Source organism: Dreissena polymorpha, chromosome 11, assembly GCF_020536995.1.
Source record: "Dreissena polymorpha isolate Duluth1 chromosome 11, UMN_Dpol_1.0, whole genome shotgun sequence".
NCBI lineage: Eukaryota > Metazoa > Mollusca > Bivalvia > Myida > Dreissenidae > Dreissena > Dreissena polymorpha.
The window spans coordinates 62,723,116-62,750,022 of NC_068365.1; the positions used below are offsets into that span (position 1 = coordinate 62,723,116).

At 34.9% G+C, this 26,907-nt stretch overlaps 2 protein-coding genes across 3 annotated transcripts; one reads left to right on the plus strand and one right to left on the minus strand.

Moving 5' to 3' along the window:
• Positions 1-3,022: 3,022 nt before the first annotated feature.
• On the minus strand, positions 3,023-10,199 carry LOC127850603 (parkin coregulated gene protein-like). Its single transcript, XM_052383740.1, has 5 exons — positions 9,919-10,199; positions 8,053-8,187; positions 7,601-7,772; positions 5,367-5,516; positions 3,023-4,517 (listed from the first exon to the last, which is right to left on the minus strand). Exons 1-5 carry the CDS (start codon positions 10,036-10,038, stop codon positions 4,357-4,359), a joined length of 738 nt encoding a protein of 245 aa, XP_052239700.1. The 5' UTR covers positions 10,039-10,199; the 3' UTR covers positions 3,023-4,356.
• Positions 10,200-10,225: 26 nt separating this feature from the next.
• Positions 10,226-25,604, plus strand: LOC127850602 (28S ribosomal protein S15, mitochondrial-like; the record flags this gene model as incomplete). 2 transcript variants are annotated; one of them, XM_052383739.1, is given in 7 exon segments in its annotated part: positions 10,226-10,425; positions 12,130-12,228; positions 13,861-13,936; positions 15,100-15,148; positions 16,350-16,434; positions 17,744-17,802; positions 25,462-25,604. In XM_052383739.1, coding segments are annotated over 7 exon segments (629 nt in total), but the record flags the coding sequence as incomplete, so codon positions are not given.
• Positions 25,605-26,907: the final 1,303 nt, after the last annotated feature.

A 26,907-nucleotide genomic window follows, 5' to 3' on the forward strand; every position in this document is an offset into this window, starting at 1 on the left:
GTTCAAGGTCAAGGTCATCCTTCAAGGTCAAAGGTCAAAAAAAAATTAATTAATGCGGCGTTCTCATGAAGCTGCACAGTGTGAGTGGTGGAAGTCAAGGTCATCCTTCAAGGTCAAAGGTAAAAAAATAATTATTTTTTTTAAGCGGCGTTCTTATGAAGCTGCACATTGTGAGTGGTTCAAGGTCAAGGTCATCCTTCAAGGTCAAGGTCATCCTTCAAGGTCAAGGTCATCCTTCAAGGTCAAAGGTGTTTTTTTTTTAAAGTGGCGTTCTTATGAAGCTGCACATTTTGAGTGGTGGAAGGTCAAGGACATCCTTCAAGGTCAAGGTCATCCTTCAAGGTCAAAGGTAAAAAAGTTTGTTTTTTTCAAAGCGGCGTTCTCATGAAGCTGCACATTGTGAGTAGTGGAAGTTCAAGGTCAAGGTCATCCTTCAAGGTCAAAGGTAAAAAAAATATAAAAAAAATTAATGCAGCGTTCTAATGAAGCTGCACATTGTGAGTGGTGGAAGTTCAAGGTCAAGGTCATCCTTTTAGGTCAAAGGTAAAAAAAAAAAATTCGAGCGACGTTCTCATGAAGCTGCACATTGTGAGTGGTGAAAGGTGAAGGTCCAGGTCATCCTTCAAGGTCAAATGTCAAATATATGGCGTCTGTCCGTCCGAAAACTTTAACATTGGCCATTACTTTTTCAATATTGAAGATAGCAACTTGATATTTGGCATGCATGTGTATCTCGTTAAGCTGCACATTTTGAGTGGTGGAAGGTCAAGGTCATCATTCAAGGTCAAAGGTCAAAAAAAAATAAATAATGCATCGTTCTCATGAAGCTGCACATTGTGAGTGGTGGAAATTCAAGGTCAAGGTCATCCTTCAAGGTCAAGGTCATTCTTCAAGGTCAAAGGTAAAAAATATATATAAAAATTCAAAGCGGGGTTCTTATGAAACTGCACATTGTGAGTGGTGGAAGTTCAAGGTCAAGGTCATCCTTCAAGGTCAAGGTCATCCTTCAAGGTCAAGGTCATCCTTCAAGGCCAAAGGTGATTTTTTTATTTATTTATTTTCAAAGCGGCGTTCTTATGAAGCTGCACATTTTGAGTGGTGGAAGTTCAAGGTCAAGGTCATCCTTCATGGTCAAGGTCATCCTTCAAGGTCAAAAAAAATAGTTTGTTTTTTTCAAAGCGGCGTTCTCATGAAGCTGCACATTGTGAGTGGTGGAAGTTCAAGGTCAAGGTCATCCTTTAAGGTCAAAGGTAAAAAATAAATAAAAAAAATTTAATTTCAAAGCGACGTTCTCATGAAGCTGCACATTGTGAGTGGTGGAAGTTCAAGGTCAAGGTCATCCTTCAAGGTCAAAGGTAAAAAAAAATAAAATAAAAAATTTCAAAGCGGCGTTTTCATGAAGCTGCACATTGTGAGTGGTGGAAGTTCAAGGTCAAGGTCATCATTCAACGTCATCCTTCAAGGTCAAAGATCAAAAAAAAAAAAAAAAAAATTCAAAGCGGCGTTCTCATGAAGCTGCACATTTTGAGTGGTGGAAGTTCAAGGTCAAGGTCATCGTTCAAGGTCAAAGGTCAAACATTTTTTTTATTTATTTCAAAGCGGCGCAATAGGGGGCATTGTGTTTCTCACGAACACATCTCTTGTTTTTTTACTTTAATAGTTAAATGCCGTCATTCATACTAATAACTGTTAAACTATTATTGTTATTCCCCGCTTAAGACGGAGTGATAAAAAATTGGTGTTGTCCGTACGTCTGTAACAAACTTTTGAGGGCCATATCTCAGAAACTATATAAGATATCAAAATGAAAATTAATAGGTGTATAGATCAATGAGGAGAAGTGGCATGAAATAAACAGCTTGTAAGCACTCTATAGACCACATGTAATGCCCAACACTATGGACATTGATTAAGACCAGTTTTTACAGAACATGGCTCAATCCATAGCCAGTCTCATTTGTCCATATGCAGAAAGCTACTTGGTTATCAGAATAGTCCATTTAAGTCTGAAGTTCATAAAAAAACAAAATATTGTCTCCAACTTTTCAGAATCAAGTGCTTTCAGTTGATTTTTTTTTCAAAATGCTTGTTCAAACAAGGAAATACACATGTGACACAGGCACTGATGTTCCCACAACACATTCTCACTATATGTCATTAAATGTGACAGTTTAAGCAACATACACCCAGTAGTTAAAGAGGAGTTTTTTTTAAGACTATTACAGTATATAGTTGAAAAACAGAAAAAGGGCAATTATTTTGCGCTCACAAAAAGTCTTTCAAAATTCCTTTGTTGACAAATATCTACTCATTAATTAAGGTCATTACACAGTGTAATTTTGGGTTAGTTTCACCCAGTAGTTCAAGAAGTTAATTACACAATCTGCGAGACTTATGTACCCACAAGTTAACTCTAAATGTCTCCTACTCCATGGAGACCTAAACTATGTATTTGAATATTTTATTTCAATGTTATTATAAAAGTCTTCCTTATTACCGTAGCCCTGAATGAATTTTGAATGGTTAAAACCATGGTCACCGTGATGTAGTGGATATGATGTCCACCTAGCGACAGCGAGGTCACGGGTTCGATCCCAACTGCGGGAGCTTTCTTTAGATCTCTCCCAAAGACACCACGTACTTATTCTAGGCACAGGAAACGGACTCAAGAGCATTTCAAATAAGTAGTTAGTACTTCTAATGCAATCTAGCTCGAATAAATTTTTAAAATTAAAACGATTGTCAAATATATAGGTCAATGAGCAAAGCCTGTGTTTTAAGTTCGGCAGCAGAGAACAATAAAATAAGTTTATTATAAAGAGTACTTTTATTTATAACCACAAATCCAAGTAATAAAATTGGATTTCAATTCAATCTGTCATGCTTTACTTGCAATCCATATATAATAATCAATGAAACTGAAGATTAGCTAGGCTACAAGATAATCCTGAGTATGGATTACACTCAGCTAATAGGTCAAAACAATGTTCCCACATAATTTTATTGACTAAAAAAACTATGATGATATTATTCATGTTTATTAACAGATATGTATTACCACATTAATAATATGAAATAAAACATCCTTACTTTGGTATACTTAAAACAACACAGAAATTTGGTAATGTTATAACATATTATTAATTTGCACAAAATAACATTAAATTCAATGGTTTAGTTAATTTTGACAAGGATTATCTAGTAGCTATGTTTACAAATGTTGATAAAACGTGTTCTCCATAGTATACTGCTAATATCCATAGAATTCCTTGTGAACGTACGTAGCTGATAGGTAGAGATAAATAATCTAATATCAAGAAAGATGCCGACTTGAACGAATGCAAACAAATGTTTGAAAACACACACAATTGAAAAACATGTATCAAATATGCAGAAAATACTATCACAGATGCTTGATATTCCAAACAAAAATCTTATACTGTAAACAACAAAGTAAAAAAATATTGTGCTTTAAATTTTATTTTCAAAATGTTTTTATGTCTATTCTTATAAATATAATGCAGTTGACTTATCAATATTTTGAAAATGTAGTTGTATTGTCAAAACGCTTTTAACAAGGGAAAACAATATTCATTCATAATTCATTGAAGCCAGCATTAAAATGTAATAAAACGATGTTAACCACAAGAATTGGAACAAGAAATCACAGTCAACTGTTTTAATCCACTCACACACATACAAATACACTTTCATGCATTTCAATAATAAACAGCTTTCATTCACAAATACTGAAATGCATGTATATACAATAAATGAGTTGTTGCCTGTTATCTAGAAGTAAAAATAAACTGTGAAAAAAAATAAACATGTGCCATGCATTAAATTTGAACATAACTATTCCTCACAGTGAAACTACATTCAATGTAACAAATAATTTAGCACACTGGTTATGTACAAATATCATTCAAGTCCCTTAACTTTTTAAAGTAAAAATAAATGAAACAGACTAAAGGCACTAACATATACTCATCATCCTTATGATTTCATTTCAATGCATCTTTATGGCTATAATTTACACTTAAACTATCAATTATGCAACAATGTATTATCCAGGCCAACATTTATAAGAAACAATTCCTTTAAAAAATCAGGCTGTCCATATTTATCTCTTGCAAGATAATCACAACAACAAAAAAAGGTCTTCCAAAATATTGTAATTTTTAAATTGTGTTAATCAAAGTTGTAACATAAATATTTCACCTAACAAACAAACAAAAGAAGAAAAATCCCATAATATTGGAGTTTCCAAAATGTCCATTCCTGAAAAGAAATTCCGAAATTCCACAGTCAATATAAAGTTGATTAACTATATCACTTAATACTAGTTCACCGGTGTTAATTCAGCATACAGGACTCGTAGGTGGGGACCATGTATTTAATGTTAATGAACGCGTCCTCCCCACCGTGCCTCTCGAAGGCTTCCAGAGTCTCCTGAATAAGGTCACCAATGTTTTCTCGCTTCTGTTGGCTGTAGTCGATGCCATCGCCTGAGTTCACTGCAATCAGAATAGTTTTATTAACCCTTTACTGCTTAAATGTGTATTCTGGCGTATTAGAAGTCCCTTAAATCAAATTGCATTAAAGAATTTCTTAATAGATTAAAGTTTAAAAGGCTTCATTTCCAACATTAATTTACTGATGATTTGATTTTTTTTCACATATATTAGAACTTCAGATTTCCGAGTTTTCTAATTTTAATATGAGCCTTCTTCTAGGAAAACTGGGCTTAATGCTGTATGCACAGGCAATGTGTGAGGACTGGGCTTAATGCTGTATGCACAGGAAATGTGTGAAGACTGGGCTTAATGCTGTATGCACAGGCAATGTGTGAAGACTGGGCTTAATGCTGTATGCACAGGCAATGTGTGAAGACCCTTAATGCTGTATGCACAGGCAATGCGTGAAGACTGGGCTTAATGCTGTATGCACAGGCAATGTGTGAAGACTGGGCTTAATGCTATATGCACAGGCAATGTGTGAAGACCCTTAATGCTGTATGCACAGGCAATGTGTGAAGACCCTTAATGCTGTATGCACAGGCAATGTGTGAAGACCCTTAATGCTGTATGCACAGGCAATGTGTGAAGACCCTTAATGCTGTATGCACAGGCAATGTGTGAAGACCCTTAATGCTGTATGCACAGGCAATGTGTGAAGACCCTTTTCTCCAAGACTTGATTTTTGTTTAGAAAGATTTCTTTTCAACAAAAAATTCCATAAAAGCAGAAAGTGTCTTCCCTGGTTTGCCTGCACAGGCTGCAAATTCTGGGACGAAACTTTCTGCACATGCATTTAGCCCAGTTTTCCCATAATGTGGATCGAATTCAAACAGTTTGTGTACTCACAGTTTTTGTTCTTGAAGATGTTAAGGATGGGTAGGATCTGTCGGTAGTAGGGTACAAGTGCCTCCCCCACCATGTCTGCAGACACCACAAGGTGCTGTAACACCTTCAACGTTGTGCAGACCACCTGGGGGTTCCTCATGTTCAGGGCATCTGAAATGTATGTATAGGACTTAGTTTTCATTAAGCAATATCCATAAAGTTGATTTCTCTCTTTGAAAAGATGGTCAATGTATGTGCGCAAAAGTGTTTATGATATTAGCCTTTGCTATCTTCACAGGCTAATCAGGGACAACACTTTTTGCTGTTATGGAATTTTTGTGTTTAAAGGAATTCTCATCAAAACGAAAATCCAATTTTAGCAAACAAATTCTCCTAATTAGTCTGCGCAAACTGCACACAATATTTTACACACATGCATAGGGCCCTGCTTTCCCAGAATGAGCCTCATCTCATTTGGTTCCTCATTTGTTTTAATAGAGTAACTTATATAGTACTTTAAGTATTTCCCTTTTTCAAGACTAATTATTGCCATTAGAACTGCTGCTATTCTTGGGTTTTTATTTTCGCTAATATTTGCATTTAAAACTTAACAACAAAAAGAAGCCTTTTTTGCATAATTTGTGTAATTCTTGTCAGTTAAATTGCGTCACCCTAAAGGCAACTGGGGTATTTTGGATAATTTTAAAGATGGTGTACATTTTTCTTATTTTCTGAAATTTACTTCATCCAGTATATTATTTATCATGAATAGCATTCAAATGTCACTTATAATAGTTTATGACATGTGATAAGTCTTCAAAGAGTCATAACCTTAAATGTTTACATAAATCTATAGCAGTCACTAGTAAAGCATACTTAATCAATCTTTGGCAACAAAGCCAAATTTGGAAACTATTTAAATTAATCAATACAGCGATTTTTTCCTTCTTTGTAAAGTACCGGAAAACGGCACTTTCCCAATCTGGAAAAAATTACCCATTTCCCAAATGAAGGTTATTTTTTTTTAAATGAACTTTAATTTATTTACTTATGCAGCTTTATAGCTAGAACCTTAGTAAATATAATATCAACAACTTGACATCAGTTATTCTCAATTTTAAGGTATTTGTTAGCAAAAAATCAAATACACTAATTTCCCAATTAGAAGATTTCACGACGCATTTTTTAAAATTTCAAGGTTTTCACGACTAAATTTTTCCCAATTTTGAGGTGATCACGACTGAATTTTTCCCAATTGGACCGGTACGGGTACTTTTCCCAATATGGACAAAAAAATTCGCTGCAATAGTATAATTAACCATTCATGGGTGAACTGTATTCAGCAAAGTTATTTTTAAGGTGATATTAGGTTATGTATTTAATATTGTATCAGGAAAATTATTTAAGAAATATAAACTTTCTCTGAGCAAGTTTAACTTTAAATTGAGCATATTCAATCTTTTTCATTGAAACATGATGATGGAGGAGAAACTTTAATAAAAGTGTAAAAAAAGTAATACCAAAATATTTGATTGATTAATTTTAGTGTACACTCCTTGATAATACTTATGTGTTGGTTTAGGATTTGAAAAATAAATGAAAACATACAAATTTCAAACAATTGCTTTAAATATGAAATAAATCACTGTACTTTCAAAACAACAATACATATCCAAATGCAAAACAAAAATAAGAGGAGTATTCAATGGTCGGACAATATTCATTTTTAGTTAATAAGTTAGTGGCTTCATTAAAATATCATAACCTATAAGCTCACAAGTCCACAGCTAATGATAATAATGAAATGTTATTTGTGATAGTACAAATCTTGAGTTTTATTCCATTCAATAAGATAGAACCAAGCATGAAGAACATTTTGTTCAAAGAAATTCATTACCACATCTGCAACCCATGCCAAAGACGCAGGCCCTAGTACATTCCAAAAAAATGACAGAGAGTTGGTATAATTTTTCAAACTGGTGGTCCTTGAGTCCAGTAAAAAACCATGTACAGCTGCTGCTATTTGTCATGCCTTTAACTTTTGGTACACATAATCAAAACAAAATTGTGTAATTGATTGTGTTGTTTTGAAAATGAGAGTTATAGACTTGCTAAAAGGTAATTTGTTTTCTTTGGTTACAGCAGAAATATGTCGAATAATCTGAGGAGATTGTAAAATTCAAAGCTTCATGTGGATTTGTTGTCATTTGCATGGGTTGACACTTGGATTCCACAAAGGGAACTTGAGAACTTACTTTTAATAGGAATGATAAGCTGGGGGATGACTGGCAGGATTTTTGAACCTCCATGCTCCAACATGTCGTGAACTCCCTGGCGGGCAAAGAACTCATAGGGGTGAGTGGTCTCACAGAGTCCGTCAAAGAACAGGGGCAGGTAGTGGTGGTAATCCAGTTTCTCAATCTCAACCTAGAAGGCATAGTATAGAGGAAATATGAGAAGACCACTTTTTTGTAAAAAAATCTCTTTTAAAAGAGCTTAAATGATAGACACGTGCTTAATAAACCTCATTAACATAAACAATCTGAATTAAATGCAATGATCCAATCACATTATAAAATATTTCTTTAATGCCCAATACAATTATGTGATATTATAAACCAAATATAAGAGGCAAATCAAATTATCATACAATTTACCATATAACATAATGACCATGCCAATAATATTTCATGGGCACATTTTTTACCTTCCATGCAATTTTGTTTCCTTTCGTGTCATGTTCAAGGGCTATTGGGAAATCACCTCTCTCGTAAAATTTTCTGAATGCTGTTGGACCAGCGGGTCTGCTCTGGAAGGCACCAGCTTTTGGCGGACTTTCAACCTGAAATGCAAAATGTTTCAGGTCTGATAATGAAAAGTTTGCTCTTGAAATCAAACTTGAATTAGGTTAAGTTTGCTCTTATGTTTATAGGCATGTGACTTTGTAATAAGCTTTGTAATGAACAGGCTGTTTGGTAGAGCGTTGTGTTACAATTATAATGGTTTAAGAATGTTCTATGCATCTGATTCTTGATAACATATAATATTAATTTTAGGGTCTGTTAGCAGAAATGTTCCTTATGATGAAATGGATACATGTGTATTTTACAGTGCCCTTGTAATGAGTGTGTCCCAGTATTAATCCTTTAGTGTACATTAATAATGAGGCTCTTGTGATGACATCACACACATGCACTTCGGGTATTTTGGTCCACTTACATTACTACACTTGAAAATAAATATAAACACAACCATACTGAGGAGAAAAACAGGTATAATCGCATTTCAAAAACTTACTTCAACTAAAATAATCAAATATTTATCCTTCTTAACTTATTAAGAACTGTGCGCCCATAGCGCATCAGGTGATATACCCATTTTAAGTAGCAATAGATGTCCCAATTTGACATTTATGCCTTTTTTTCTTGATTTGGGGGAAGGGCCTGGTCTTCCATTTAAGGGAAAAATTATCAACAAAACTGAGAAAGGGGGAAATTTCCCAGAGTAAGCTTAAAACTTCAGGAAAATGGGCCTTTCTCTTCAGGGAAGGGTCTTTATAAGGCCCTTGCAAAATATGGAAAAAGAGCCCTGAAGGAAATAGTAATAGTAACAGTAAGATTTATGCCAAAGTTTATCTAAAAAATGTTAAACGTTTGTGTTAGTGAAATTTGTACGCACTAGCTTTAATGTGCCCACGCTGCTCAATAGAAGAATGACCAATGAACCCAAACTTGTTAAATTGTAAATGGAAGTTATACAAAAGTTTAATTACTGTTAAAGTTGATATAAAATATGTTAAATGAATCAAATTCGAGTAAGCTTTATGCCTATTACGTTGAGAAATCCACTTTTTCAATGTGACATCTTGATACGAGGTCACCACATGAGTAGTGAATGTAATTGCAGATGTGTATGGAACTATTGGCTTTTCATGGTTAAACACTTATAAATAAACAACTTTTACATGGATTTATCTGGGATTAAATCAATATTTGAAGGTTAATCATTTATTCTTGCACTGTATGCCTTTCTCAAGAAATTGTGTCACTCATTTTTTAACCGATCCATAATTGGTCACCCCCAAGGATACAATATAAAATAATGAATATTGATACTTTTTTTTAGAAAGTTTGGGATGATTGAACTTTACCGGTACGCAACACTTAACATCAAACAGCGTACCCTAACCCTAACCCTTAACACCTTACACATAACAACTAACGCAACACCTTATAATCTTTTTTATCCTACATATTTCCTTAGTATCGTGGGCTACCGCCCCCAAACCCCCGCTTTGTAGATAGTGGTAAAACCGTAAACAACTGCGTACCGGTAAATGGCTTTCCTTATTATGCAGAATAAATTGTATGAGAGTTGATATCATAAACCTTAAGAATAAAGATAATCATAATGTCTTAATTGTTGGAACTGTTTGAACAATCCATGTAAGAATTACATAGGAATTAACAATATTTTTCAACTACACAGCTTTCTATTACGTATTGCATTCATATCTGTTAATAATACAAATGATCTAAACGCATTTTTATTTAGTCAGAATAAGAATGAATACCTTAACATCCTTTTGATAGGACTGGATTGTGAATCCTTTGGTTGTATCTGTCTTTGATGACTTCAATTTGGAATATCCGAATCCCTTCTTTTCCTGCACAGGTTGCTGAACCAATGACATCTTGCTGAATGCTGTGGTACAAATGTATGTCCAAATTATGTATAAAGTAACCACACTTTAAGTGTTTCTGTAAAGAGGTAAACAAAATGGATGTCTACACTGTTTTTGTGTAGTCAAGTAACCAAGTCAAAGAATGCCCGGATGATCACATAGCTTGATCGTTGCTATAGGAAACACTTCCGGTTCACGCAAATTTCCCCACAATGCACCTGTAAATTTCGAGCGTTTATTGATATTGATGCCCTTGCGAATTAACAACACGATTGAAAATGTCGTTTACAAAAGTTATATTTACACGAATTCAGCCGCTTTTATTAAAATCGCAAACTCCTTTATGCTTTAAATCATGTTCATTTAGTTTAATTGCCAATAGTCAACAATTGACAGGTAAAATTAGTAATGTTCTTGATCTATGTAAATACGCGCTTGTTTATAATGTACCTGTCACTTATTTTCGCGTTATTTTTTAAAATAGGATTTTGATAACTCATTTCAAACTAGCACATTCAAATTTAGATCACAAATTATCATATTTATAGAGAAATCAGATGACATAATTTTCATACTTGCGCCATAGGTGTAATAAACAAATGGTTAAATGGTCTGATGACAAGTGAATAATCAATCCTGTGATAAATAATATTAAAGTGAGACATTTCACTGCAGATAAATGATAATACAAAAGATCAAACAAACTGCTTTCATATAACTGATTAATATGTGAAACACATGTACAATTGGTAGCATGTAAAACTTGCTCAAGTAAATCCAGCCCCCCCCCCCTAAAAAAGGGCAAAACTAGCCTCAATTTTAGGCTTTACCTCATGATTGAAAAAAAAATCACTACTAAAGTCAATACATAAAATGTCCATACCGCTTGATTGTGTATTAGTTTGCAGTTTATTTAATTTGCCACAAAGTAAAATAAATAGGGTACAAACACATGGAATTATACCCACAATTACACCATTAAGACCTAAAATATAAAAAAGTATAAATTGGGTAGGGGACATCCATCATTCATTTAAGGTAGCATAATTTCCATTTTGTTGAGAAAAAAAGTTTGTAGTTTTTAATATTATTGTTTAATACACCTGACGAATACATCTCTTGTTCTAATTTAATAAATCTCCTTTAGATGTGTAAAGTCCGCAGATTTCAAATTCAAATGGATCATGGTGTAGGTCTTGAGACTGACTTGACAGACGATGAAATGATGACGATGACTAGCTCAGATCAAACTTGAAAAACAATGCAAATACAAAAACACAATACTGTGTAGAATTCTTAGAACACATATAAGTAGGCGAGATATAAAGAATAGACTTAAAGTCTGAACACTACAGATTTGGTAACAAATAAAACCCATAATTGCAATACATGTATAAAATTGGCGGCGTCCTGTCATAATGATGTCTCTGTTAAATAAAATAAAAAAATGGCTATGAAAACTTACCACTGACTATGACATTTTGAAAGTTTCATAACTTGGCTCTAAAGACGAAAAAAGTTAGTTTTGCAGACTGAGACTTCATTGTTATATGTGGTTTCAGCTACAATAGAATTATCAAATGGTTTCACAAAAATGTGATGTTTTAACACAGTGAATTTAAGGCAATGTCAGAATTTTGAATGGAAAATAGAACACCTCAGTAATTAATTGCATGAGAAAAACTCTGTGCACTACTGTATTACTTTAATTTGAATTCAACATATTAATACAAAATATTTTCAATGAATGGGCTTCTTTTTGATAAAAATGAACACTGATTAAAAAAATAACAAAACATTTACAAAGATAAATTACTGACTTATTTTTACCAACAGCTCAAAAGGCTTGTAGCTGGCTTTGGTGGTCTGTTTTGCCATGCCAGTAATGTTTAAACATACCAGATTTCTCCCTCCCACAAAAAGAAACAAAAAAATACAATAAATAAATGTTTGAATAAAATTTAATATTTTTTCACCACTGTATTATTAATTACATAGAATGCTTTTTATAAAGTGAAGTGACTGTAAACTTAAAAATTCTTAATTTGCTTTTTACATGTTCAAAGCAGATTCCTTACACAATCTTTGTTTCAGCTGCAGCTGTTTCCTGGAGCCACACATGCCACCAACAGATCAGATATAAACGCAAAGTATTCGTGGATTTCACCAAGATCAAACCATTGAATTTTGACTATTCTGGTATGGTTGAATCTTTATTTTTATTTAGCCCGCTTGCGGAAAGTTCAAAATAGCACATTAATCAAGTGAATGTACATCGTCCATGCTTTACATTGTCTGAGTTTCCCCCATATGACTTTGTTATCAGTTACGCAATTTCAAAAGAACTTACCATGAATGTATACCTTAAGAAGACAATGTGCGAAATGTAAAACCTGTCCCTGTCAGCTTATTTTGTCTATTATTTCATAGGTCATCATGCAATTTTGAAATATTTTACCAGTGTCACAAATGTCACCATTTGGTGTCACGTGTAATGACCGTCTTCTTAGCTCAAAGGTAAAGGTCACAATCAGAGGTTTACGATGAGCAGGCATTTCTATAGGTCTTTTACCACAGATGTGTGCCTATGCCTGAATTTCCAAGTCTGACAGAGGACACATAATATGAAACATTAAATTAGCATATTTCTATTGGTTGGTCTTTCTTCTAGTTCCTTTACAAAATCGTTGGGAAATATGTTATGCCGATCAGCATGACGTTTATTAGACATTTGTCCTAAGCTCCAAGGTTAAGGTCTTATTTAGGGTCAAATGCAAATTTTGAGCATTATACAGATTTGCCGGAATTATTAACAATCAAGGGTTTCAATTAATCGCTTGGAAGGAGCTAAATCATTCTGCTATTTTGACCAAAATAGTTTACAAAACTGTAAAAACCATTCCAGTGTTTTTTTTCATTCAAATTTGGGTCCGTTAGAGGGACCCATTCCCAATTGAAAAAAGTATACATTTTTCCCACATCTAAATATGTCAAATCATCTCCAAATCTAGCTCTACAAGATGAACCTTAGAAACATGATATTGAAATCACTTTTATTATCAATTTTAAAGTATTTGTAAGCATAAACTCAACCAAATTAATTTCCTAATTTTAGGCGAAAGTAAGCTATTTTTCCCAATCCAACCCGGCCCCATTCCCAAAATGGTGAAAATAACTGCATTCTAATTTTTGAAGCGTTAGTAAAATTTTACTTATAGTCTCCTCATACTTTTGGAAATCATTTTCCTTGTTAAAGACTAACTGAAACCCCTGCACCATGAAATTTTAAAATGTTCACCATGTGGAGAAAGCATGCTACATGTAAGTCCCATGCCGATCAGGCAAAGGTTAAAGACACGCACTCCTAGATGTGAAAGTTCAAACATGTGCATGGTACAGCTTGTCAAATAATAAAAAGCATTATTTGCTTAGGCATCTAGATAGTTTCTTTATTGATTTGTTGTCATGCAGTACTGCAAAGCACATCAAGGATTTCTTCAGAATACAATCCGTCATTTCTCAAGAAATTTCGTCCAGACTTTCACAGAAATAGAACGTTTCTAAGGATGGATTGTCAGTTTATCTGTTATTCCATCATCTTTGACTGAGTGTGACATAAATATGTAAATATTATTGGTTAAATGTTTTGTGACATTTTTACTTGTGTTATTGTCTATATAAAAGTTCAAAGTAAGCATTAAATATTACTCCATATTCTTCTTGTGTACTTAGATGTAAATTCATGTATTATCACGAATTATGGTTTCCATGTTCAAATGACATTTGTATACAAGACATGGCTGTTTTGCATTGTGTATTGTTGAATTTCAGAGGATCTAGTCAAACAGGAAGAACTGTGTCCAGATGAGCTCCTATTCAAATACAGGGACATTCCTGAGATAGAGCAGTAAGATTCTTTGGAAAGGCTTTTCAAATTACCCTTGCTCTGGAAAACTGGGCTTGATGCATGTGCGTTAAGTGTCGTCCTAGATAAGCCTGTACAGTCAGCAGTAAAGAAGTCTGTATTCAACAAAAAACAATTTAGGCAGAAAGTATTGTCCCTGATTAGTCTGTGCCTGCATACACTTGAAGTATTGTCCCTGATTAGTCTGTGCCGGCATACACTTGAAGTGTTGTCCCTGATTAGTCTGTGCCGGCATACACTTGAAGTGTTGTCCCTGATTAGTCTGTGCCTGCATACACTTGAAGTGTTGTCCCTGATTAGTCTGTGCCGGCATACACTTGAAGTGTTGTCCCTGATTAGTCTGTGCCGGCATACACTTGAAGTGTTGTCCCTGATTAGTCTGTGCCGGCATACACTTGAAGTGTTGTCCCTGATTAGTCTGTGCCTGCATACACTTGAAGTGTTGTCCTTGATTAGTCTGTGCCGGCATACACTTGAAGCACAGTTTCCAATAACGAGGCTCAAATGTTTCACGTTCTGAAAACACTGGGCTTCGTGCTTGTGCGTAAAGTGTCTTCCCAGATTAGCCAGTGCAGTCCGCACAGGCTAATCAGGGACGACACTTTCCGCTTATATGACATTTTTGTTTTAATGAAGTCTCTTTTTAGAAAAAATCCAATTTAGGTGAAAAGTGTCATCCCTGATTAGCCTGTGCAGTTTAATCTGGGACTACACTTAACACACATCAGTTATGCCCAGGTTTCTCAGAACAAGGCTCAAATAATCTTGAAACACATGGGCAGTGTGTTTTTAAAGATTTCATTTGAAAAAGCAAATCAAAATAATCAATCTGTGTATGTTGAGTAAATTTAACACATACAAAGATGCAACTTAATAAATTTATTTTAAATATATAATTTAGGTTGTTTTTATGCTTCACATTTTTGCATTTGTAAAGTACCGTATAAAACACCTATAGGTGGAACAATTTACTATATACTTTAATAAATAATTGACTGGAGAGTGTTGGTTGTCACAGTTATTGGCTTGGTTTTGGGTTCTGATGGGTAGGAATTAAATAATGCAGGTGATTTTGGTTTGATAATAAGAGCCAGAGTGACAAAAAGGAAGACTTTTCAAGCAAAAACTATATATTTGTGTTGCAGGATGCCTCCCCATCTGAAGAAATTATTTACTGTAAAATTTGGATCAGGGGTATGTACAGCTAGATATTGATCTAAGTCAAATCACTGTATGTATTTATCAGTTTAGAAATGTGTATCCTAGTTCTTTTATCTTTACAATACTGAAATTGAAACCCTGGTTCAGTGCACACATATGGGCTGTGTTCTGTAAAAAAGGGGATTTAATGCGAAAAGTGTGTCCCAAATAAGCCTGTGCAGTCCGCAAAGGCTAATCAGGGACGACACTTTTAGCCTAATATAGATTTTTGCTAAGAAGAGACTCTTGAAACGAAAAATATCATAAAAGCTTAAAGTGTCGTCCCTTATTAGCCTGTGCAGACTGCACATGCTGATCTGGGACGACGCATTACGCACATGCTTTAATCACCTTTTTCAGATTTCACGGCCCATATCTAGGTTTAATTTAAAATCAATCATTATTATTGTTTTTGGCCTGTCTGTCTTACATTGTGTGTGTCCCAAAACTTTAACCAAAACCTTCGTTAAAGTTTGGTCATAACTTTTTGAATATTGAAGATAGCAACTTGATATTTGGCATGCATGTGTATCTCATTAAGCTGCACATTTTGAGTGGTGCAAGGTCAAGGTCGTCCTTCAAGGTCAAAAGTAAAAAAATACAATCCAAGGGAAGAAATAAGCTTTAAAAGGGAGATAATTTGTTTAACCTGCCAAATGATATATTTAAATTTTATTTAAAAGCGGAGCAATAGGGGGCATTGTGTTTCTGACAAACTTATCTCTTGTTGAAAATGTTTTTAATGAATTTGCGTAAAGTGTTCTCCCAGATTAGCCTGTGCAGTCCGCTTTTATGATATTTTTGTTTAAAGAAAGTGTCTTTTTAGCAAAAATCAAGTTTAGTCGGAAAGTGTCGTCCCTGATTAGCCTGTGCTGACTGCACAGACTAATCTGGGACAACACTTTACGCACATGCATTTAACCCCCATTTCACCATGAAGTGTAGATGTTAAGGACACTTGTAATGTCCTACGATTCGTACATTTGTAAGTTATTTGTTCTTGAACATAGCTGACAATGCAGTATAGGGGTGTTAGTCATGTTTGTGACAAAACTCCTTTTTACGATTCATAACCCAGCCTCAGTGATATTTTTCATGCTTTACGACAATTATTCTGTGTCTAATATCTGCACTTCATTGTCCATGTATGCAGCAGTCACTTATGAGCAATATTATTCATTATGTCCATTGACAGAAAGAGAAGCTGGAACATCGTAACATGGTCGTACAGGACAAGCTATCTGACCTGGTGGGGCCTGCAGCGGACTATGAAAGGCAGAGTAGGTCATATTCTATAACTATGCGGTCGACCATAAGATAAGCAAGCTGCTGTCTGGGTAAACAGGGCGTCATGCATGTGCGTAAAGTGAAGTCCGCATAGTCTTATCAGGGACAACACTCTCTGCCTGGACTGAATTTAAGTTAGAAGAGACTTTCTTTAAACAAAACATTCCGTAGCTTGAAGTGTTGTCCCTTATTTGGTTGTCCGTTTTGAACAGGCTAATTTTGGATAATACGTTACACACATGTATTATGTCCCATTGTCTGAGAGCAAGGCTGATAAAACTGGTTTTACAAGAATTGGCAATTGGTTCAGGTTTCCCTGTCAGGCAAATTGACATATCTGTATACAACACTTACGGGTATTGTCAGCTTATACAACAGGGGATTATCTGCTTCTTCACCATTCCAAAAATTAACAGTTTTCAGAATTAAAAAAACAAACACCATTGGACTAAATAATTCATATTTATATAATTATAAATGAAAACTTGCCTATATAATATTGTTAAATACAATCGTTGCTTGTTTGGTTAAACTTAAAGAATTTATAATTCAAAACTACATTTTAATTTAAGTTAAAGTCTCCAAAAAAAATTAATCACCCATAACTTTTCTCAAAATGACAAGGCGTGGGTGCCTTAACAACTGTAAATGAAAATCCCCTGAGTTACCTGATTATTTTTATTTTACCCATCTTTATCTTTTTTGCATGTTAGAAAGCAAACTAAAAAAAAGAATAAAGAACCACACACAATTATCAAATTGTGTCATAAAAATAAACAAACAAAAGGATGTAACAATCTCAAGTGTTTTCAACAAGAGTTAAGTACAGAAGTAAATCTGATGTGCTGATATTTTATTAATGGATGTTTGATTATTATGGAATAAGAGTAGAACTATGGGAAAACAGGGCATAAGGCATATACATAAAATGTCGTTCCAGGATTATCAGTGACCACACTTTCCGCTTTTAATTTTTGGTTTAAAGGAGGTCTTGCCTAAATGAAAATCTAGTGTATGCTGAAAGTATTGTTCCTGATAAGCCTGTGCCGACTGCACAGGCTAATCTGGGAGGACATGATTTTATGTATAAGCATTATGCCCTGTTTTTTTCCCAGAACAAGGCTGATTACAAGACCTTTCCGCTTCCTTTAACAGAAAAAGAAGAGAACTTTACTTTAGTCATTTTTGATGTGTTTGTGTTAAATTCATGGATCGATCAACCCAAGAATTCTATGAAAATTAATGTCCCATGACTAATAATGATTGTACAGTATTTGGCTGAAAACGTGTGTTATGTTTCAGTTGCATACCTCACTGTGAAGATTCGTAACCTCATGCCATATGTTATGAGCACCAGACAGGTAAAGCAATCTTTCTCTTTCTTCAAGAATGGACTGTCAGGGTCTACCTAAAATGTTATGATTTCAGCCCCACTTTAATTGTACAATGTTAGCTTACAGTATTGCCATTTGTTGGTTGTGCGCCGACCGTTGTACTAAAACTATTAATCAAAGGGCATCTTTTCCTAAACAGCTGGGCAGATGGTAACGAAACTTCACAGGAATGTTCCTTCATAGTGGGGGACATATTGTTTTTGCCCTGTCTGTTGGTTTGTGTGTTTGTTTGTTTGCCCCAACTTTAACATTTGCAATAACTTTTGCAATGTTGAAGATAGCAACTTGATATTTGGCATGCATGTGTATCTCATGGAGCTTCACATTTTGAGTGGTGAAAGGTCAAGGTCATCCTTCAAGGTCAAAGGTCAAATATCGCTTCAAAGCGCCGCAAAAGGGGACATAGTGTTTCTGACAAACACATATCTTGTTCATATTTGTTCTAATTGTTTGGGTCCATTTCATTTGTAGGTCACCAGAGAGAAAAAGTATATTAAAATAAATAAATAAAAATCTTTGAAACAACAACATTGTCAAAGATTGTTTAAATCATGTCACTGGGGTCAAGACGGCCACACCCCAGGGCTCACCAGATTTATATAGACTTATATAGGGATTTAATTGAGTAGTGTTCTGTGAAAAGGGGGTTCAATGTATGTGCGTACAGTGTTGTTTCAGATGAGCCTGTGCAGTCCGCACAGGCTGATCAGGGACGACACTTTCCGCTTTTATGATATTTTTCGTTTCAAGAAAGTCTCTTCTTAGCAAAAATCTAGTTAAGGTGGAAAGTTTAACATGAGTAGCATGTGCAGACTGCACAGGCATATATGGGATTACACTTTAGCACATACATTAAACCCCCTTTGCACATAGCAAGAATCAATTAGAAAATCTTCTGAAACCACAAGGCCCAGAGGTTTAATATTTGGTGTGTTACATCACCAACAAAAATTCTTTAAATCATGCCCCTTGGGCCAATAGATGCCATGCCCCAGAGGTCACATGATTTACCTAGACTCTCATAGTAAATCATGCTGTTTATCTAAAACCACATGTCCTAGACTTTTGATATTTGGTGTGAAACACCAGATATAGATTCTGCACAAAGTTTGCTCAAATCATGCACCTGGTATCAAAACTGCAAATGCCCTAATAGTTACACAATTTATATAGACTTGTATTGTAAAATTTTAAAATCATCTCTGAAATAAAAAGGCCAAGAGGTATATATTCTGCATGTTACATCATCTATTGCTCTTCTATGCAGTTCTGAATAAAATATAAATTAATTTAAATATTCAAAAACTGTATATGCCAAATAAAAATGATTAATATATATACTTTCAGAACAACTACAAGAAATGCACTCATGCACTTTTAGCTCACCTGAGCACAACGTGCTCATGGTGAGCTTTTGTGATTGCCTTTTGTCCGTCATCTGCTGTCCATCGTCCGCTGTGCGACGTCAACATTTGCCTTGTTCACTCTCTAGAGGCCACATTTAATGTCCAATCTTCATAAAATTTGGTCAGAAGATTGGTTTCAATGATATCTTGGATGAGTTCGAAAAATGGTTACGTTTGCTTGAAAAACATGGTTGCCAAGGGGCGGGGCATTTTTCCTTATATGGCTATAGCAAAATCTTGTTAACACTCTAGAGGCCACATTTATTGTCCGATCCTCATAAAACTTGGTCAGAAGATTTGTCCCAATAATATCTTGGACAAGTTCGAAATGATGTCGGTTGGTTGAAAAACATGGCCGCCTGGGGGCGGGGCATTTTTCCTTATATGGCTATAGTAAAACCTTGATAACACTTTGGAGGCCACATTTATTTTCTGATCTTCATGAAACTTGCTCAGAAGATTTGTCCCAATGATATCTTGGATGAGTTCAGAAATGGTAACCTTTGCTTGAAAAACATGGCGGCCAAGGGGCTGGTAGTTTTCTCTATATGTATATAGTGAAAACAGTCTAGTTGTGATAAGCCATACTGTTAAAGAAATATAACCTTTACATACTTTCTAATAGTTAAGTAATAGTTAACTCCCTTGTTTAAACCTGGGACTTCTTTCATAAAATGTGGTGTACATAAAGACAGTAGTTTGCATGCAATATAATAAAATAAATGTACATGTACTAATGCACTGTAGAGCCTTATCTTTGATCTTTACTGATAAGCCAAGTTAACCTACTGTGTTTTGGTGTATTTAGCAGACAACTGTGCTATGAAATTGTTTCCATGGCAACCTTGTTATTTGGCATTTTCTAAATTATAAAGACTCTTTTGATTGAAATAACTTTTGTTAATTTTTTATTATTTTTAGCTCATCTATTTTTTGAAAAAAAGTTATGAGCTATTGTCATCAACTTAGCATCGGCGTCGGTTAAGTTTTGCGTTAAGGTCCACTTTTTCATAAAGTATCAATGCTATTGCATTCAAACTTGGTACACTTACTTACTATCATGAGGGGACTGGGCAGGCAAAGTTAGATAACTCTGGCTTGCATTTTGACAGAATTATGTGCCCTTTTTATACTTAGAAATTGAAAATTTTGGTTAAGTTTTGTGTTTAGGTTCATTTTATTCCTTAAGTATCAAAGCTATTGCTTTCATACTTGCAACACTTACTAACTATCATAAGGGGGCTGTGCAGGCAAAGTTATGTAACTCTGACTGGCATTTTGACAGAATTATGTGCCATTTTATACTAAGAAAATTGAAAATTTGGTTAAGTTTTGTGTTTAGGTCCACTTTTTTCCTAAAATATCAAAGCTATTGCTTTCATACGTGCAACACTTACTAACTATCGTAAGGGGACTGTGCAGGCAAAGTTATGTATCTCTGCCTGGCATTTTGACGGAATTATGGGCCCCTTAAACTTGAAAATTTGGTTAAGTTTTGTGTTTTGGTCCTATTTACCCCTAAAGTATCATAGATATTGCTTTCATACTTGGAACACTCGCAAACTATCATAAGGGGACAGTAAAGGACAAGTAGCATAACTCTGGTTGTCATTTTTACAGAATTATGGCCCTTTTTTTACTTAGTAAGTTTGAATATATGGTTACATTTTGTGTTTAGATCCACTTTACTTCTAAAGTATCAAGGCAATTGCTTTTAAACTTCAAATACTTTCATTCTATCATGAAGGTACTGTACCTGGCAAGTTTAATTTTACCTTGACCTTTGAATGACCTTGACTCTCAAGGTCAAATTATTAAATTTTGCTAAAATTGCCATAACTTCTTTATTTATGATTAGATTCGATTGATACTTTGACAAAACAACTCTTACTTGACATACCACAATAGACTCCACCCAAACCATCCCCCACGCCCCCTCCCCCCGCAAATCCCCCCTCCATTATTATTTTTTTAAATTAAAGATCATCTAATAAATAACCATCACAACCCTCACACTATACCTCCCCCCACCCCCAAAAAATAATTTGTATGCCCCCAGTAGGGTGGCATATAGCAGTTGAACGTTCGTCAGTATGTCAGTCAGTCTGTCCGTACGTCCAGAATTTTTTTTTAACATTGGCCATAACTTTTTCACTTTTGAAGATAGCAACTTGATATTTGGCATGCATGTGTATCTCATGGAGCTGCACATTTCGAGTGGTGAAACGTCAAGGTCATTCTTCAGGGTCAAATGTCAAATTTATGGTGTCTGTCCAGTCAAAAACTTTAACATTGGCCATAACTTTTTCAATATTGAAGATAGCAACTTGATATTTGGCATGCATGTGTATCTCATAGAGCTGAACATTTTGAGTGGTAAAAGGTGAAGGTCAAGGTCATCCTTCAAGGTCAAATGTCAAATATATGGCGTCTGTCCTCTGAAAACTTTAACATTGGCCATAACTTTTTTAATATTGAAGATAGCAACTTGATATTTGGCATGCATGTGTATCTCATGAAGCTGCACATTTTTAGTGGTGGCAGTTCAAGGTCAGGATGAAAAAAAAAATAAAATCAAAGCACCGGTCTCATGAAGCTGCACATTTTGAGTGGTGGAAGTTCAAAGTCAAGGTCATCCTTCAAGGTCAAGGTCATCCTTCAAAGTCAAAGGTCAAAAAAAAAAAAATTTCAAACGGCGTTCTCATGAAGCTGCACATTTTGAGTGGTGGAAGTTCAAGGTCAAGGTCATTCTTCAAGGTCAAGGTCATCCTTCAAGGTCAAAGGTAAAAAAAATAATTCAAAGCGGCCTTATCATGCAGCTGCACATTTTGAGTGGTGGAAGTTCAAGGTAAAGGTCATCCTTCAAGGTCAAAGGTCAAAAAAATTATAAAAAATCAAAGTGGCGTTATCATGAAGCTGCACAGTGTGGTGGAAGTTCAAGGTCAAGGTCATCTTTCAAGGTCAAAAAATAAATAATTCAAAGCAGCGTTCTCATGAAGCTGCACATTTTGAGTGGCAGAAGTTCAAGGTCAAGGTCAAGGTCATCCTTCAAGGTCAAGGTCATCCTTCAAGGTCAAAGGTAAAAAAAATAAAATCGAAGCGGTGTTCTCATGAAGCTGCACATGTTGAGTGGTGAAAGGTCAAGGTCATTCTTCAAGGTCAAGGTCATCCTTCAAGGTCAAAGGTCAAAAAAAAATAATTTCAAAGCGGCGTTATCATGAAGCTGCACATTTTGAGTGGTGGAATTTCAAGGTCAAGGTCATCCTTCAAGGTCAAGGTCATCCTTCAAGGTCAAAGGTAAATTTTTTTATATTTCAAAGCGACGTTCTCATAAAGCTGCACATTTTGAGTGTTGGAAGGTCAAGGTCATCCTTCAAGGTCAAAGGTAAAAAGAAAAAAATTCAAAGCGGCGCAATAGGGGGCATTGTGTTTCAGACAAGCACATCTCTCGGTTTTTTCAAACATGGTTAAAAACACAAATATTTATTTTATTATTTTATTTTTGAAAAACCGTCCAACCATCCCACCCAAGAATCCCCCCCCCCCCCCCCAAAAATAAAGATAATGTAATAAATGACCACACCCCCACACTATACATCCCTCTCCGCTCCACCCCTCGATGAGTGGATAATATCCGTGTACAAAATGGGACGTTCCGAATTCCAGTGTGGTTCTATTTTTACCATCTTATACTTTACACAGCTCTATGCCTAACGTGAATTAATCTGAAGGCAAATATTGCAGATTATTTATGAAGTGTGCGATATTTGTATGGCTTGTTGTACATTCTTAAATGTCAAAAGTATATGCTTGGATTATAAACAATGCACATTACACGAAATAAGGAAAATGGGATAAATTGACAATTCAAATTTGTCGATATAGATCTACAGTACATGTACATGTGAAATAAGTCGAGTTTATAATAAATCGTCATAAACATTTTGGGGAAAATGACGCAATTAACAAACAATTCATATAGAAATACAGTTCATAAACTTTCAAAAGTTAATCATACTTAAAACAAGGCTTCGAAAACAATTATACACTTTCATGTCTAAATTTGGTCAACAGTTTGTGTTCAGTATGAGGCAAATACCTGTATAAAGTACTAGGATAAACAAACACCCGTGATCACTATAATTGAATTCACTCAATTCACTTCACTGAACAAATAATTAAGAACTTACTTTCATTGTATTATTCACTTAAGTCTAATGTAAGACACTTTCAGAAAACAAACAGTTTAAATCCATTTCTTCGGCTTTGATTATTCACTTATAACTTGCGTTAATAAAGTCCTGTTCTTTATTAAATCACTTACTCAAAATTTTCACTTAGAGAAAAATATACTAATTCACTTTGCCTTAGTAATCACTTAACTAATAATTGCACTTAGAACTAAACTAGCTCCACTAACTTAACATTCCCAGTTAGTGAAACACAGTAAATCATTTATTCAAAATTTTCATTTAGAGAAAAATAAGACTAAGTCACTTTTTCTTGGTGAAATTTCAACTTAGAACATTAAACTCACCTCCATAATAAAACTAACAGTTGCTACATTAAACAGGTCTGGCAGATTAGTAATTCACTAACCCCAATCTTTCAATTAGTGGACTAACTCTTTCAACTTAGAGCCAGGGGGTCTAGCATTAGTCTTTCACATGTATACCCAGATGTTTTGATTGATTAGTTATTATGGGAGAGGGCAACAATGTGCCAGTCCCCTGATTCTGAAGTGTAGCATGCATAGTAACATATGTAAACATCCAATCATATGAGAGCAGTGCTATTCTTAGCATCCAGGTAAAGATAAGCTTTGATCAAAGATCATCACTGACCACTGATGTAAACTATCTGTATCCACACTTACAGAGAGTTTAAAGCATTTATTTCATTTCTTAAGAATTATCATACAATGAAAATATACCTGATCTATGATTAATGAATTTATAAGTTATTAACTATCATCAATGAATTTAAAAGTTATTAATAATTGTAATTTAAAGAATTATTATTGTAAGAATAAAAACAAAGTAAACAATTACAAGGCAGGCATTACAATACATATAAAGAAAACTGCCCCCCCCCCCCCCCCCCCACCATGTTTTTCCACCCATCATGACCATTTTCGAACTCGTCCGCGATATTTATAAAATCAATGTTTATTATTTTTTTTATGATTAGGCAAAAAATTGTGACTTCTAGAGTGTTCACATGCTTTTTTACTAATAAATATAAGGAAAATGCCCCCCCCCCCCCTGGAGCCAAGTTTTTTTTAACCGGTCCAAACCATTTTCGAACTCACCGTCATATCCAAGAAGTTCACACTCTGTCAAAAAACTGATATAAATATTAGTTTCTGTTAGTCTATAGTTGCTTCAAAAATTTAGTTTATAAAATAAGTCTAACTAAAACTAAAGAACACAATTTATGGAGAGTGGAAAACTCCAGTTACTCAAATGTAAACAAGAGCACCGCCTTGCGGGTGTCAGACCGCTCATCTATTTTTCTTTTTAAAGGTATCAGGGACCTATCTTAATTTCAATCACGAAGGAATGTTTGGAAAGAATAAAAATAGTATAGTCACATTGTTGTTGAAGAACAGGTCATGTTCTTTTTATCTCAGGTGAGCGACTTGGGCCTTTCAGGCCCCTCTTGTTTGCCTTTCACTCTGAATTTACTGTTTCCCGATCAGAAGCAAAGTGGAAACCTGTTTTATGCACAAAGCATAAAATAGAACAGCTTGCAAGTTTACTGCAGTCTGTTCAGGTTTTATGCTGTTTGCTGCTCATCAGCATCTACAAGTTGAAATGAAGCCTTTATAAACTTGAATCTTGTAAGAAAGATCCAAAATTTCACTAGATTTTCTAAGGGATTACAAAATGCCTCTAAACTGCGCATTTGAGTTGTAAAGGGCCAATTATCCATCTATTTTTAGAACAACAAACTTAAGCAGCATCTTAAAGAAAGGACAAAGAGGGCTTCATGCATGTTCATTAAATATCATCCCATATTAACTTGTGAAGTCAAAACAGGCTTATCAAGGTTGTCACATAGTGCATAAACAGGATTTTCAGTTAGAGGAGACTTCCTTTTAACAAATATTTAAAAAGCGGAAAGTGTTGTCCCTGTTTATCATGTGCACAGGCTATTCTGGGACAAGACTCTCGAAAGCCCAGTTTTCCTCGAACAAGGCTCTATCTTTTTTTTTCAGAACAAGAAGCATAAGCAGTACCTGATAGAGAGGATAGCAAAACGCAAGAAGATCCTGGGCTACCTGAGACAGCTTGACTATGATCGCTACCTGTGGATGCTGAGGGAGATGAAGATGACCTACACACAGCCAGACCCTTACAGGTTCTATTCTCCTTTTTTAGCTCGACTATTATATATGAAATATATATAGTGGAGCTATCCTACTCACCCTGGCGTTGCTGTTCCCGTATCCGTTCCCGTTAGCAGGCTTTCTACTGGTCCCTACTTTTCCCTACTTGTTTTCTTAAACCCTACTTTTCCCTACTTTTTTCAAAAATAGCCCTATTATCCCTACTTTTTCATTTTGCAAGTAAAATAAATAAAATGTAAAATGAAGGCTTACATGATTCGTGTTTTAGATATTTTCAGAATTTCAATCCATTATGAATTTTGTAATGAGTACAGTTCAGATGTGTTTGGGGGATCACCTTGTGATGTCCATCCTTGAAAGCACCATGGTTCCTTGGCTAGTCAGTACAGACATACTGGTCTTTAGGTAAGATTATATCTTTTTACACTGTGAAAATACATGTATGTTCTATTTAATCATAACATATGTGCTTCTTGAAATAGAGGTGACAGATATGCACGCTTCATCTAGACTATAGTGCCAAGTTTCTTTTTTCCCAATGATGCTACTAACTGAGGGAACCCACAAATGCCGTGCTGTGTTTTAAACCTAATGGGTTAAATTAGTAATTGCAGATGCTGCTTTCCTTTCTTACAAAATACATTTTAGTTATATGTTAAGCTTGCTTTTCCTAACTGTCATATTAATCATAATAATTTTGTATGATCCCACAAAAAAGGGAGGGGGGTGATTTGCCATTGCTTGTCTGTCTGTCCATCTGGCTGTCCATAGCCCAAAGTTTGTGTCGCGCAGAAAAAGGTATAACTGCTAGAGCCATCTTTCTGTGAATAGTTGTCAGCATGTGAACTTGTATACCGGAGTATTTTGATGCAAGTTTATCAGATATCTATGGATGTTATGGCCCCTGATTTAGCAAACGATAGGAATCTTTGTGACAGATCCAAAGTGTGGGGGCATCTGTGTCCTATGGACACACATCTACTTTAAAATTAATAAATTGATTAGAATTTGATTAACACCGTGGCATTTGTAGTTTGATATAAGACACTGCATTGACCAACTGCTTTGACAAGCCTTGATTTGCTTTGTGTCAATACTATGTTGCAGCAGTGGCATACTAACAACTTAGATCCATACAATGTCCATTTTAATACTATACCTAGTCAGTTTTTACTAACATAATCATTACTGTAACCACTCTTAATCATTCAATTTGTATATGCATTTGCGTTAAATGGCGGACATTTGTGTTTACTAAATTCTTTAAAACATTCATTGTCAATATTGGCCGTATTTTGGTTTTGAAAAAAGAAA